This window comes from Heterodontus francisci, chromosome 22, assembly GCF_036365525.1.
Source record: "Heterodontus francisci isolate sHetFra1 chromosome 22, sHetFra1.hap1, whole genome shotgun sequence".
In the NCBI taxonomy this organism is placed as follows: domain Eukaryota; kingdom Metazoa; phylum Chordata; class Chondrichthyes; order Heterodontiformes; family Heterodontidae; genus Heterodontus; species Heterodontus francisci.
In genome coordinates, this window is record NC_090392.1 from 82,904,988 (window position 1) to 82,920,569 (window position 15,582).

The 15,582-nt window shown below is 45.1% G+C and overlaps 1 protein-coding gene across 2 annotated transcripts in view; it reads left to right on the forward strand.

Moving 5' to 3' along the window:
• Positions 1-15,582, forward strand: part of pou2f3 (POU class 2 homeobox 3) — a 53,025-nt gene that overhangs the window by 4,453 nt on the left and 32,990 nt on the right. For both annotated transcript variants that reach the window (XM_068054404.1, XM_068054405.1), the window contains exons 3-5: positions 6,871-6,905; positions 12,480-12,566; positions 13,001-13,106. In XM_068054404.1, coding sequence (XP_067910505.1) covers positions 6,871-6,905; positions 12,480-12,566; positions 13,001-13,106 — 228 coding nt within the window. The remainder of the gene's footprint in view (positions 1-6,870; positions 6,906-12,479; positions 12,567-13,000; positions 13,107-15,582) is intronic.

The following is a 15,582-nucleotide window of genomic DNA, read 5'->3' on the forward strand; positions in this document are numbered from 1 at the left end:
CAGTGGATGTAAAAGATCCCATGGCAATATTTCAAAAAGAGCAAGGGAGTTCTCCCCAGTGTCCTGGCCGATGTTCATCCCTCACTCCATAGACATACATGATCTACCATTTGCGGATGACTGTAGTGTTGTCCACTCTGCACCAGATTTGCAAGCCACTCTTGATCTCTTCAATTCTGCATACAAGAGACTTGGCCTGTCCTTGAAAGTTGCCAAAACAAAACTCATATCAATCCACACCTGGTCAGCCAAATATTCCACTTCCCACATACATTGAAGGAGAGACTCTGAAATATGGTGAACACTTCCCATACCTTGGCGGCCACCATTGGTGAGGAGATCAAATACCAGATCAGCTGTGTCAGCTCAGCCTTTTACAAAATTGGCAACGAGTGTTTGACAGCGAAGACCTCTGCAAATCAACAACATCCCTTGTGTACAGAGCAGTTGTCACCACACTCCTGTATTGCAGTGAGACTGGGACTGTGTATCAGCAACACATAAGAGCGCTGGAGGAATTCCATCAGCAATGCCTCTGCCGCATCTTCCAGATTCAATGGAAGGGCTGGCGAACAAATGCTAGTGTCCTTGAAGCCAGCTCCACAAGCATTCAGGCAAAACTCTTGTGAAATCAACTTCGATGGACTGGACACAGTGCCCGGATGGCTGAAAACTGTCTGCTCCGCCTGGTCCTGTTTTCTCAACTCTCAAAGGTCAGCGTTCGGAGAGGACAAAAAATGCTTGAAAGACACTCTGAAGCTCTCTTTGAAGCACGGCAGCATTGACATTGACTGGGAGGAGCTTTCTACCAATCGCTCAAAATGGCAACAACTTGTCCATCAAGCTGCATTGCTCTTTGAGTCCAAATGCCTCAATGATGAGGCAGAGCAGCGGCAGGAAAGGCAAGGAAAGGAAGCAAATCCTGCACTCTGGATCCCACTACCTCATGGGACATCCTGCCCCATGTACCCAAAGATCTTCCGGTCAAGAATCGGCCTGTTGAGTTACAAAGACCCATGGCAGAAACTCGACCTTGAGTAGAAGTGGTCTTCAAGTTGAAGGACAGCCCACTATTTATCCTTCAAATCAATATCACTAGAACAGATCATCTGGTCATCACATTGCTGTTTGTGGGAGCTTGCTGTGCACAAAATCACTGCCGCGTTTCCTATAGTTTCCAAAGTGTCTTTCCCATTGGCTGCAAAAGTGCTTTGAGACTTCTGGTGGTTGCTAGATAAATGCAAGACTTTTTTCTTTTGGGGCAGGGCCCGTAACCGGATTCTGAATACTTTACCTTTTTTTGCTGAACTGTTCCTCATTTGCATATTTTTTCTGTTGACTTCCTCGCTCCGCGGAAAGCATCTTTAAAATCATTCGTTTTCGCACCTAATATATTCTCCCTAAGCCAGTGCAACAGGGAATGCTCCAGGCGACATTGACCAAATCTGTTTTTCATCTCCAATTTTGAACAGTCTTGTTTAGTTATTAATGCAATTGCTCAGTGTCTCCTCATCTTCACGGTATGGGATACACTCCCATGTAGTGCAATACCCCAGAGGCTAGAGCTTCCACATTATCCTCTCCCAAGAACAAGTTTCTAAAAGTAACTTGCCTGTGATCAGCTAATTTACATCAGAATCGAAGGTAAATCTCTGGCTCAGTCATATATCCACGCGCACACTCCAAAGCATGAAGAGGTTGCTATAGAGATGGGCTTCGGCTGATTTGCATTTTTCAAATTAATTTTCATACTGGAGCCTTGTGAGAAGGAAGAATTTACATACTGGAGGCTGGCTATGTGGGAGCAGAGGTGAGCTCATTTGAAATTCAAAGCAGGCACCCATCAGGCCTGCAGTGTTAGTGGAGAATTAAATAACATGGAAGCAGCGTTCGTTAGGCTTCCTTTTACCCACAAGTAAGTCCCAGCTCCATCGCACTCATCCCCCTTCCGCCTGTTCGTCGTGGCAAGTAGCTATTTGACTGTGGGAGGAAATTGCAGCTGAGTTTGATCCTTAAGTTTACACCCCAAGCCAGTTACTCCAATGGGATAATAAAAGCAAAATACTGCAGATGCTGGAAATCTGAAATAAAAACAAAAGTGCTGGAAATACTCAGGGCTGGCAGCATCTGTGGAGAGAAGGTCAGTTAACCTTTCAGGTTAGTGGCCTTTTATCCCATTGCCAGAGGCAGGTGCAGCAGAAATGTGAAGGGTAGTTTGGGAGAACTCCGATGTGGATTCTGTTGATTCCACCTATTGGCCTCAATGGGACAAATCTGATCCAGATCTGGGGGGTGGGAGGTAGCTGGGGAGAGGGGTGGGGGTGCTGTAGGGAGTAAGTGACCAGACTTGACCAGTGTGGGTATTAAATAAAGGAAGAGCCAGGTTCGGCTCTGCTTTCTACAGTTGAATACTCAGCATCTCGACTCGTGATTCCGTGACGGGTAACTGGAAAAAAGGGACAGATCATAAAATGGTTACAGCACAGAAGGAGGCCATTCAGCCCTTTGTGCACGCATCTGTTCTGCAAGAGCAACTCCGCTAACTTTGCTGACCAGCCTGTTACGTGGTACTTTTATCGAACGCCTTTTGGAAGTTCATGTACACCAGATCAATCACATTACCCTCTGTAACCTGATCAAAAAACTCAAGTTAGTTAAACATAATTTGCCTTTAACAAATCCATGCTGGTTTTCTTTTAAATAATCCACACTAGTCCAAGAAACTTAATTGTGGCCCAGATTATTGTTTCTGAAGGCTTTCCCACTACCGAGGTTAAAAAGATTGGCCTGTAGTTGCTGGGTTTATCTTGACGCCGTTTTTTGAACAAAGGCGTAACATTTGTAGTTGTCCAGTCCTCTGGCATCATCCCTGTATCTAAAGAGGATTGGAAGATGATGGTGAGTGACACCGCCATGTCCACCTTTACTTCCCTCCGTATCATCGGATGCATCTCATCTTAGCAACTTTAAGTACAGACAGTCCGTCTAATACCTCCGCTATTTTATCTCTTTTTTTGCTTAGCCAGTGTATCAACTACGTCCCCTTTCAGTATGTCTTTGACGGCATCTTCCTCCTTTGGTAAAGACCGATGCAAGCACTCATTTAGCACCTCAGCCATGCCATTTGCCTCTATGCATAAATCCCTTTTTTGGTCCCTAATCAACCCCGACTCCTTTTTTACCACCCTTCTTAACATCTTCTTAAAGAGGATTTTTGGATTCCCTTTTTATGTTAGCTACCAGTCTCCTCTTAGCGCGCCCCCTCTTGCGAACCCCCCTCTTTTTATTCATTCATGGGATGTGGGCGTCGCTGGCCAGGCCAGCATTTATTGCCCATCCCTAATTGCCCTTGAGAAGGTGGTGGTGAACTGGTTTCCTATGTAACTGCTGCAGTCCATGTGGGGTAGGTACACCCACAGTGCTGTTAGGAAGGGAGTTCCAGGATTTTGACCCAGCGACAGTGAAGGAATGGCGATATAGTTCCAAGTCAGGATGGTGCGTGACTTGGAACGGAACTTGCAGGTGGTGGTGTTCCCATGCGTCTGCTGCCCTTATCCTTCTAGTTGGTAGAGGTCGCGGGTTTGGAAGGTGTTGTCTAAGGAGCCTTGGTGCATTGCTGCAGTGCATCTTGTAGATGGTACACACTGCTGCCACTGTGCGTCAGTGGTGGAGGGAGTGAATGTTTGTAGATGGCATGCCAATCAAGCAGGCTGCTTTGTCCTGGATGGTGTCGAGCTTCTTGAGTGTTGTTGGAGCTGCACCCATTCAGGCAAGTGGAGAGTATTCCATCACACTTCAGACTTGTTCCTTGTAAATGGTGGACAGGCTTTGGGGAGTCAGGAGGTGAGTTACTCGCCACAGGATTCCTAGCCTCTGACCTGCTCTTGTAGCCACGGTATTTATATGGCTACTCTAGTTCATTTTCTGGTCAATGGTAGCCCCTAGGATGTTGATAGTGGGGGATTCAGCGATGGTAATGCCATTGAATGTCAAGGGCAGATGGTCATTGCCTGGCACTTGTGTGGTGCAAATGTCACTTGCCACTTATCAGCCCAAGCCTGGATATTGTCCAAGTTTTGCTGCATTTCTACAGGGACTGCTTCAGTATCTCAGGAGTCCGGAATGGTGCAGAACATTGTGCAATCATCAGCGAACATCCCCACTTCTTACCTTATCTTCGAAGGAAGGTCATTGATGAAGCAGCTGAAGATGGTTGAGCCTAGGACACTACCCTGAGGAACTCCTGCAGTGATGTCCAGGGACTGAGATGATTGACCTCCAACTACCACAACCATCTTCCTTTGCGCTAGTTATGACTCCAACCAGCAGAGGGTTTTCCCCCTGATTCCCATTGACCTCAGTTTTGCTAGGGCTCCTTGATGCCATACTCGGTCAAATGCTGCCTTGATGTCCAGGGCAGTCACTCTCACCTCACCTCTTGAGTTCAGCTCTTTTTGTCCATGTTTGAATCAAGGCTGTAATGAGGTCAGGAGCTGAGTGGCCCTGGCGGAACCCAAACTAAGCATCACTGAGCAGGTTATTGCTAAGCAAGTGCTGCTTGATGGCACTGTTGATGACACCTTCCATCACTTTACTAATGATTGAGAGTAGGCTGGTGGGGCGGTAATTGGCTGGGTTGGACTTGTCCTGCTTTTTGTGTACAGGACATAACTGCGCAACTTTCCACATTGTTGGGTAGATGCCAGTGTTGTAGCTGTACTGGAACAGCTTGGCTAGGGGCGTGGCGAGTTCTGGAGCACAGGTCTTCAGTACTATTGCCGGAATATTGTCAGGGCCCATAGCCTTTGCAATATCCAGTGTCTTCAGTCGTTTCTTGATATCACACGGAGTGAATCAAATTGACTGAAGTCTGGCATCTGCGATGCTGGGGACTTCAGGAGGAGGCTGAGATGGATCATCAACTCGGCACTTCTGGCTGAAGATTGTTGAAAATGCTTCAGCCTTATCTTTTGCACTGATGTGCTGGGCTCCCCCATCATTGAGGATGGGGTTATTTGTGGAGCCACCTCCTCCAGTTAGTTGTTTAATTGTCCACCACCATTCACGGCTGGATGTGGCAGGACTGCAGAGTTTAGATCTGATCAGTTGGTTATGGGATCGCTTAGCTCTGTCTATCGCATGCTGCTAATGCAGTTTGGCACGCAGATAGTCCTGTGTTGTAGCTTCACCAGGTTGACACCTCATTTTGAGATATGCCTGGTGCTGCTCCTGGCATGCCCTCCTTCACTCTTCATTTGAACCACAGTTGGTCTCCTGACTTGATGGTAATGGTAGAGTGGGGATATGCCAGGCCATATCTCTCTCATGTCCCCCCTCCTTTCTTTGTCTCTCTCTCTGTCTGTAGATCCAGAAATTCCTCCTTCCTCTCTGGCCCAGAAACTTCACTTGATCACACCTCAAACACACCACCTCCCTGCCACCGCCGCCCCCCCCCCCCCCCCCCCACCCCCTGCTCTTTACAGTATTACTATCCCAGTCTATATTCAGATGATGAAAGTCCTCCATTATAACTACTCTATAATTCTTGCACCTCTCTGTAATTTCCTTGCAAAGTTGTTTCTCTGTCTTTCCTATTTGGAGGTGTGTAGAATACACCCATTGTGTAATCGTACCTCTGTTTCTTAGCTCCAACCAAATAGATTCTATTCTTGACCTCTTTAGGACATTCTCTCTTTAATCTCAATCAATACAGTAACTCTTCCTTCACACAACTCAAAAGCAAAATATTGCGGATGCTGGAAATCTGAAAAACAGAAAACGCTGGAAATACTCAACAGGTCTGGCAGCATCTGTGCAGAAAGAAACAGTTAACCTTTCAGGTCAGTGACCTTTTATCAGAACTGAGTTTGAGCAAGTGAAAGGGGGAAGGTGTGGAAAAGAACAAAAGGGAAGGTCTGTGTTAGGGTGGAGGGCAGGAGAGATTAACTAACAAAAGGTTTCATGGTGCAAAGTCAAAGGGAGTGGTAATGGGACAAGTAAAGAAACAAAAGATGTGGCTTGATGAGGGCAGCTGTCTGAACACAAAGTGATTAAGAAAGAAACCAAAGGAAAAATGAACCAGCAAGCAAAGAAACAATGGAGGCAGAAGTTATGTTCTAAAATTGTTGAACTCGATGTTGAGTCCAGAAGGCTGTAAAGTGCCCAGTCGAAAGATGAGCTGCTGTTACTCGAGCTTGTGTTGAGTTTCACTGGGACACTAGCAGGCCAAAGATTGAGAGGTCAGAGTGGGAGCAAAGTAGAGAATTGAAATGACCGGTGACTGGAATCTCCAGAGTCATGTTCCTCCTCCTTTCTATCTTTCCTGAACACCACCTTGTACCCAGTTCTATCCTTTTTTTTTGATACAGGTGTCTGTGATCACTACAATATATTCCTCCTGCGTCTATCTGTGCTTGCAGCTCACCAACCTTATTTACCACACTCCGTGCTTTCACTGACATGCACTGTAAACCTAATTTAGCTCTTTATTACATTCCCTCTTACACTGACCCTACCTAATGCCTTACTATTAGTGCCATCTGTTTCGCCCAATCCTTTTGTTTTTCCTTTCTAGTGTTGCATCCTAGTTCCCACCCCTCTACTAAGTTAGTTTTAAATGCCCCTCAACAGCATCAACTGTTCAGGATGAATATTGATTTGCACGTGGTAAGCAAATTTATTTATTGGCTTGTTGAGAAGCTAACTTTGGCTACACAAACATAACTTGCCTTTTGAGTCTGGGGCATTGTGGAGTAACTGTGTGTCCTGTGGTGTAAGATGTTGCTGAGATTCCTTCACTGTCCCTGCCCATATCAACAGCTTGTCTGGTGCTGCTCTAGATTTTCAACATGCTTTATTTTTTTCTATCAGGTATTGAACGGAATGGCCTGGATTTCACCCGACGGGTGAGTGTTGGATTTTTAAAATTTATTTTATTATTTTATTTAGAGATACAGCACTGAAACAGGCCCTTTGGCCCACCGAGTCTGTGCCGACCATCAACCACCCATTTATACTAATCCTACACTAACCCCATATTCCTACCACATCCCCACCTGTCCCTATATTCCCCTACCACCTACCTATACTAGGGGCAATTGCTAATGGCCAATTTACCTATCAACCTGCAAGTCTTTTGGTGGTGGGAGGAAACTGGAGCACCCGGCGAAAACCCGCGCAGACACAGGGAGAACTTGCAAACTCCACACAGGCAGTACCCAGAATTGAACCCGGGTCACTGGAGCTGTGAGGCTGCGGTGCTAACCACTGCAGGTATGAAACTGTGTCCCAAACTCTTAACATATATCATTGTTTTATTCCAACTCATTGAATTGTTTCCTTATTAACTACCAAGCAACAAAATAAAGGTGCAAACACCGGGATATTCAAAATACAACTAGTTATCAGAGTTGGCTAGGTTTTTAAAATTTGTGCATGGGATATGGGCGTTGCTGGCAATTATTGAGCATTTATTGCCCAACCACAATTGCTCCTGAAAAGGTGGTGGTGAGTTGCCGTCTTGAACTGCTGCAGTCCATGTGTTGTAGGATGTCAGGATTTTGACCCAGTGAAGGACCGGCAATATATTTCTAAGTCAGGATGGTGTGTGACTGGGAGGAGAACTTGCAGGTAGTGGTGTCCCCACACAGCTGCTGCCCTTGGTTGTGGTTTAGTTGGGGGTTATGGTTAAGCTTCACAATTAGGTTTGAGTTAGAAGTAGAGATGGGGCTGGATTTGGTTCAGGTTAGTACTAGAGGCAAAGTTTAGGCTTAGTTGATTGGTTACTGATTGTTCTAGTTCAGCAGTTGTCAAACTTGTTCATCTGCAACCCCTTAGATGGGGAAAAAGACCTGGTGGACCACCTATCGGTCCTACCCACCCACTTTCGCAGAATGGGGCTGCTTTTGATACAACAGTGAGATGATGTCTACTTCCAAGCTGGAGAGCTCCAGTCTCATGACGGGCTCCATGTTTAGCTAGTTCCTCCTCTTTGCTTTCAGCCCCACAAGTGTTGAAAATCTGATCTCGCTGAAGTATATTGTAACAGTAACATAAATCTTGCTTATAAAACTGTAGTCACTTGTGCTTATGATGACTCGTGCTGTGCACGTGGAAGCCAGTCTAGTTGTGTGATGTCACGCAAGTACTGCGGCTGCGGTGTTCGGCATCAGTGACTTTCATTTTGGACCCAGTCCACGGAAAACACTGAGAATCACTGTTCCAGTTAATGGTTAAGTGAGTAGGGTTCAGGTAGATGGGTTAGACAGGCAGGCTCTGTGTGTCCATCTTCTGTTCTATAACTCACTTCTATTTGGCAATATTCCAATTTCTTATCTGAGGTTTTAATCACCAAATTTTAGCCGTTCAGAGTGGGATTTTCTATAAAAGGTCACCAAAATCATTAGGGTACCAGAGCCAAGGTTACAGTTTTGGTCAGCGTTCAAAGTCGAGGCCATTCCATAAAATCCACTGGAATATGATGTATTAATCCAGGGGGTGGTGGCAGAGCCTTCTGAAGGGTTATTATGGGGTAGAATCCATAATCTCAATTTAGTATTCGATTCTCTGCTGAGTTTTAACCTCATATCCTGCTGTAACACTTGTTGTCTTGCCCCAGACCACCCTCTCTGCCACCGAAATCCTTACCAATGCTGCTTCATCTCCAGACTGGACTCTAACACTCTGTTTGCCATTCTCCACAAGCTTCAAAGTACAAAATTATGCTGCATTTATTGTGTCCCAAACCATGTTCAGCCCTACAGTGGCTTCTGGTCTCCCAAAGCTTCCCATGTACATCCTTGTCCTCCTCTAGAAATGCCTTCATGGCCTTGCCCAGCTCATCTGACACCACATCTGCTGCTGAATGTTGCGTACTTTAACTCTGGGCTTTAGGACAATACAGAAGGAGCTTTACTCTATATCTAAGCCATGCTGTACCTGCCCTGGGATTGTTTGATGGCACAGTGTTGATTGCAAATGAAATTTTTGATTCTCTGTAGTGTCCTGGGTAAAAGTGCTAACAGACTTCGGGTTTGTGTATGATGAATGGCCTGGAGGGCGGGTACAACACTTGAATTTCACCCAGCAAGAATCAGCACCTCAGAAAATGGGGATGAGTAACAGATCCCTTAATAACACCTCATACTGTGCCCAGTTAATTCAGATAATACTAGGTTAGAAGAAGCAAAGTGAAATTTGAAATGTTTAGCTGAAGGCTCTCTGTGCCTTGAGGAATGATCTCTCCCTGCTTTTGGGATATTAGGGCGGCGCAGTGGTTAGCACCGCAGCCTCACAGCTCCAGCGACCCGGGTTCGATTCTGGGTACTGCCTGTGCGGAGTTTTCAAGTTCTTCCTCTGACCACGTGGGTTTCCGCTGGGTGCTCCGGTTTCCTCCCACAGCCAAAGACTAGCAGGTTGGTAGGTAAATTGGCCATTATAAATTGCCCCTGGTGTAGGTAGGTGGTGAGGGAAGGTGGGGGTGTGGTAGGGAATATGGGATTAATGTAGGATTAGTATAAATGGGTGGTTATTGGTTGGCACAGACTCGGTGGGCCGAAGGGCCTGTTTCAGTGCTGTATCTCTCTATGACTCTATATGTATTGTTTTTGCCTGTTTAGTATCTTTGCCTTTATTCCGGCACCATGAGAAGTTGAGCCGTTTGCTGTGGTCTCAGTCGGAGGCTGTGGTTAGGCTCAGGAAACAGGCACCTGGAGTAGCTGTAATTTGCATACAGAGAGAAGGTGGGGCCCAAGCCTACCCAGTCCAACCAGTTTGTTTCTGGGCCTGTGACTGCACATCCAGTGACATTTAACACCTGATGCATGCATTCAGTTTCAGGGTGACAAACTTGGGTCTGAAACTAGTATCTTGCATAAAGGCAATTATAAAGGGATGAAGACAAGTTAGCTAAAGTAGGCTGGGAAAATACATTAAAAAGGTAAGATAGAAAAGCAGTGGCAGATATTTAAGGAGATATTTCATTAATTCTCAACATATGTGTTCCATTGAGAAATACTCCTACAATAAAGGATGAACCATCTATAGGTAACTGAATCTAAGGATTGTATCAAATTGAAAGAAAAGGCACATAACGTTGGGAAGATTAGTGGCAGGCCAGAAGATAGGGAAAAATTTAGAAACCAAAGGATGACTTAAAAGAAGAAAATAGATTTGAGTGTAAATTAGCAAGAAAGACAAAAACAGATGTTAAGAGCTTCTACAAGTATATAAAAAGAGTAGCTAAAATAAAGGTTGGTCCCTTAAGAGGATAAGACTGGAGAATTACTGGGAAACGAGGAAATGGCAGAGACTTTGAACAAGTCTTTTGTATCTGCCTTCATCATTTGAAGGGGACAAATTGACATCGGTGCATGAAAGGAACTTGCTGCTAGCCGTATCATGTGGCAACGCCTCATCCAACTAGCCATAACAGTCGGAAACTGGCTGCCTAAACTCCACCGCAAAGAAGCGTCTAAAACAGAAAGAGGGGGAGCAGGACCCTGGCTTGAGAAACCACCCCTCTCCGCCTCCCCCCCCCCCCCCCCCCTCAGGATAACACTTGTCCTCTCTGCGCAAAGACCTGAGGTTCCAGGATTGACCTGCTGAGTCACCCGATCACAAATCGTGAACCCTAGAAGTCATTGTCCTCGTTTCGAGGGACTGACGATGGCTGTGAGAAAACACAAAAAGCATCCCAAGAATAGTAGAAAATTGAGGCAAAAGGGAGGATAAAACTTAAAACAATCACTATCACTAGAGGAAAAAGTCCTAGGCAAACTAATGGGACTAAAGGCTGACAAGTCCGTTTGACCTGATAGCCTGCACCCTAAGGTCTAAGTGGTTGCAGAGACAGTGGATACATTGGTCATAATCTTCTAAAATGCTGGAATCCATTATTAAGGAAATTGTAGCAGGACATTTGGAAAATCATAAAACCATATTGACTCTGCTCAATTGCATTATGAAAGCGAGATCAAGTTTGAGGATGTAACAAGCAGAGTGGATAAAGGGGAACCAGTAGATGTAGTGTATTTGGATTTCCAAAAGGCTTTCAATAAGGTGCAATATAAAAGGTTACTACACAAGATAAGAGCTCATGGTGTTGGGGGTAATATATGAGCATGGATAGAGGACTGGCTAACAAACAGGAAACGGGGCTAAAATGGGCAAACTCTAACTAGTGGGGTGCCGCAGGGATCAATGTTGGGGCCTCAACTATTTACAATCTATAGTACTGACTTGGATGAAATGATCAAGTGTATTGTTAGCTAATTTGGCTACAATACAAAGATAGGTGGGAAAGCAAGCTGTGAGAAAGATACAGTCTGCAAAAGGACATGGGTTAAGTGAGTAGGCAAAAATTTGGCAGATGGAGTATAATGTAGGAAAGGGTGAGGTTATGTGCTTTGGTAAGAATAGAGAAACAGATTATTATTTAGAGACTACAGATTGCTGTGGTAGAGGGATCTGGGTGCCCTTGTGCATAAATCATAAATTTAGCATGCAGGTACAAGAAGTATTTAGGAAGGTAAATGGAATTTTGGCCTTTATTACAAGGGAAATAGAGTATAAAAGTTGGGAAGTCTTGCTACAACTGTATGGGGTGCTGGTGAGACCACACACAGTACTGCATACAGTTCTGGTCTCCTTAAGGAGGGATATACTTTCATTAGAAGCCATTCCAACAAGGTTCACTTGTTGATTACGGAGATAAAGGAGTTATCCTGTGAGGAAAGGTTGAGCAGGTTGGGCCTATGCTCATCGGAGTTTAGAAGAATGAGAAATGATCTTATTGGAATGTGGGGGAATCTAAAACAAGGGGGCATAGTTTCAGAATAAGGGGTCACCCATATAGGATTAAAGTGAGGAGCAATTTCTTCTTTGAGGGTTGGTGAATCTTTGCTTTTTGGGGTAGAGAATTCCAATGGAAGCTGAATCATTAAATATATTCAAGGCTGAGAGACAGATTTTTGAACTTTGTGGAGGGGTGGGTGTCGAGGGTTATGAGCAACAGGCAAGAAAGGAGAGTTGAGGGCAAGATCAGATCAGCCATGATCATATTGAATTGTGGAGCAGGCTCGAGGGGCTGTTGACCTACTCCTGCTCCTATTAAGTTTTTGTGTTCATGCTGGAGGCCCTGAACTGAACCAAGAATCAGGTAGCAAGAGCTGGAGGTGGATGGGAGTCATGAGCCAGCCCCAAACAGTTGAGTGAATGTGTTTGTAGTATTAAATACATATGGGGGGGGAGGGGCTCCAGTGCCTCAGCATCACCTGGTTTGGTCCTGAAACCTTCAGGTAGGGAAGGGTACATCGTCCAGCACTACTGGGTTAGCAAAGCAGTAGTGGAGATGCTAGATGGTTTGCCTCTGTGACCCTGAGCTCGAGGGCATGGGTTCATGGAGTCTGGAATGCCAGGGTTTACACAAAATGACTATCTTTTTTGTAGGATCTCTCAGTCAGTTACCTTCCATTTTCCAGATCAAAACTGAGGACCGGAGTGATTCTCCTGCTCACCTTCGGCCCTGTGAGGCCTCTTCCATTGTGTCGGGGAGTCAGATGTCAGTGGTGAGTACTCGCGCAGGTCACGGTGAGCCATCGCACAGACTGTTCGTTCAATGGGTCATTTCTTGCTGTGAGTGACCAGAATTCATCTCAACTAGCTCATTTGGCTCAGGAAGGCAGAGCTACAATCATAAGCGTTTCCCTGCTAAATATTTCCTCCAGCCAATGGAGTGTCCAGAGCTAGACAGCAGGGTGTGGAGGGGTAGAGAGACGATTAGATTGCATTCGAATCACTGACAGTCTTCCCCACAGAGGGAAACTTCCCTTAAAATTGAGACTTGTCATCGTCTGTAACTGGTGCAAAATGTGAACTTTGTGGACACATGTAACACTTATTGCCAGAGTTTGTTTGTTTTTTTGAAAATTGGGAGGCAGGATGGGGTGCTGACTGGGAGCAGTGGTGTCAGTGTGAAGTTGACCGATAACTTTATATTCAGGACCTGCAGCCACTTCACACCTTGCAGCAGCTGGTGGTGGTACCTGGACATCCCTTGCAGACCGCGGCAACATTCCTGCTCCCTCAAACGCAGCAAAGTCAACAAGGTAAGGTCTATTACTCCTGCTCGCTGTGCCTCAATTGCTGACAGACTGCAATTGTACCTCTGCTGCAGCCCTGAGTAGCAATGGAAACTGATAAGAATATGTTAGAGTTGTACATAACGTTGGAGTACCGTGTGCAGTTCGGGTCGCCGCACTACAGGAAAGATGTGATTAAGCTAGAGAGGGTGCAGAAAAGATTCACAAGGATGTTGCCTGGTTTGGAGGACTTGAGTTATAAAGAGTGATTGGATAGGCTGGATCTGTTTTCCCTGGAGCGAAGGAGGCTGAGAGGGGACTTGAGAGAGGTATATAAAATTGAGAGGCGTAGATAGGGTAGATAGCCAGAGTCTGTTTCCCATGGTAGGGGTGACTAAAACTAGAAGGCATAGATTTAAGGTGAGAGGGAGGAGGTTTAAAGGGGATCAAAGGGGTAATTTTTTCACACAAAGAATAGTGGGTATCTGGAATGAGCTGCCTGAGGAGGTGGTGGAGGCAGGAACAGTAGCGACATTTGAGGCATCTGAACAGGTACTTGAATGAGCAAGGCATAGAGGGATATTGAATTAATGCAGGCAGGTGGGATTAGTATTGATAGGCATTATGGTCGGCATGGACGCGGTAGGCCAAAGGGCCTGTTTCTATGCTGTACGACTCTATGACTCTAACATAACATAAATAACAGTAGGTCATACAGGCCCCTCCAACATTTTCCCAATGATGAATGTTAGGCTAACTGGTCTATAGTTTTCTGTCTCCCTCCTTTCTTGAATAGGGGCATTATGTTTGCAGTTTTCCAACCCACTGTGACCTTTCCAGAATCTCAGGAACATAGGAGCAGGAGTAGGCCATTCAGCCCATCGAGCATGCTCCGCCATTCAATACGATCATGGCTGATCATCCACTTCAACGCCTTTTTCCCACACTATCCCCATATCCCTTTGTCATTGGTATTTAGAAATCTGTCAATCTCTGCTTTAAACATACTCAATGACTGAGCTTCCACAGCCCTCTGGGGTAGAAAATTCCCAAGATTCACAACCCTCTGAGTTCATAAATTTCTCCTCATCTCTGTGCTAAGTGGCATCCCCCAGTACAGCTGGAATATATTCTCATTAAAGACAAACCTGCTTGATGTGAAAGCCTATACAAGGACCAGATTCAGGGGATGGGGATTTTAACACTTTACCCACGTGTTGAAAATCAGGCAGGTGGGCAGTTAAAGTTTCCCAGGTCAGTTACCCCCCATTGAAATTTGGAACAAACCTATCATGCTGTGGAGTTCAGAAGAGTGAGGGGGGATCTCATAGAAACCTATAAAATTCTAACAGGACTTGACAGGGTAGTTGCAGGAAGGATGTTCCTGATGGTGGGGCAGTCCAGAACCAGGGATCCTAGTCTAAGGATACGGGGTAAACCTTTCAGGACTGAGATGAGGAGAAATTTCTTCACCCAGAGAGTGGTGAGCCTGTGGAATTCGCTACCATAGAAAGTTGAGGCCAAAACATTGTATGTTTTCAAGAAGCAGTTAGATAAAGCTTTTGGGTCTAAAGGGATCAAAGGATATGGGGCGAAAGCGGGAACAGGTTACTGAGTTGGATGATCAGCCATGATCATAATGAATGGCGGAGCAGGCTCGAAGGGCCGAATGGCCTACTCCTGCTCCTATTTTCTATGTTTCTATGTAAGTGCCCACAGAAAGTGAGTTTCTGATTTTTAAAAAAAGAGGCTGCCAGCAAACTCAGACCTTCAGAAAAGTTTCAAATTTGTTTGGGCAGCAAGGAGAATAGTGGCGTCCCGCTTAGTTTATATTCCTACTGTACATTTCACTTTGCTAGACTCACTGCATTTTATTTGTCTACATTAACTAATGCCTCCAGTGTCTCTGCAGCCACTTCTTTTAAGACCCTAGGATGCAAGCCATCAAGTCCAGGGAACTTGTCAGCCTTTAGTCCCATGAGTTTGTCTAGGGTTCTTTCTCCAATTGTTTAAGTTCATCCCTCCCTCTTGCCTCTTGATTTCCTATCATTATTGGGATGCTTTTAGCATCTTCAGCCATGAAGACAGATACAAAATATTTGTTCAAAGTCTCTGCCATTTCCTTGTTTCTGATTATTAATTCCCCTGTCTCAACCTCCTAAGGGACCAACATTTACCTTAGCTACTCTCTTCCTTTTATATACTTGTAGAAGCTCTTGCTATTTTTATATTTCTTGCTAGTTTAGTCTCATAATCTATATTTTCCCTCTGTCATTCTTGGAAAATTTTAGAAACCAAATCTTCTTGCCTGCCACTAATCTTTACAACATTGTATGCCTTTTCTTTGCATTTGATACCATTCTTAATTTCCTTAATTAGCCTTGGATGGTGCATCCTTTCTCATAGTCTTTCTCAATGGAATATATATGTTGAGAATTATGAAATAGCTGCTTAAATGTCTGCCACTGCTAATCTGCCATTTTACCTTTTTTAACCTATTTTC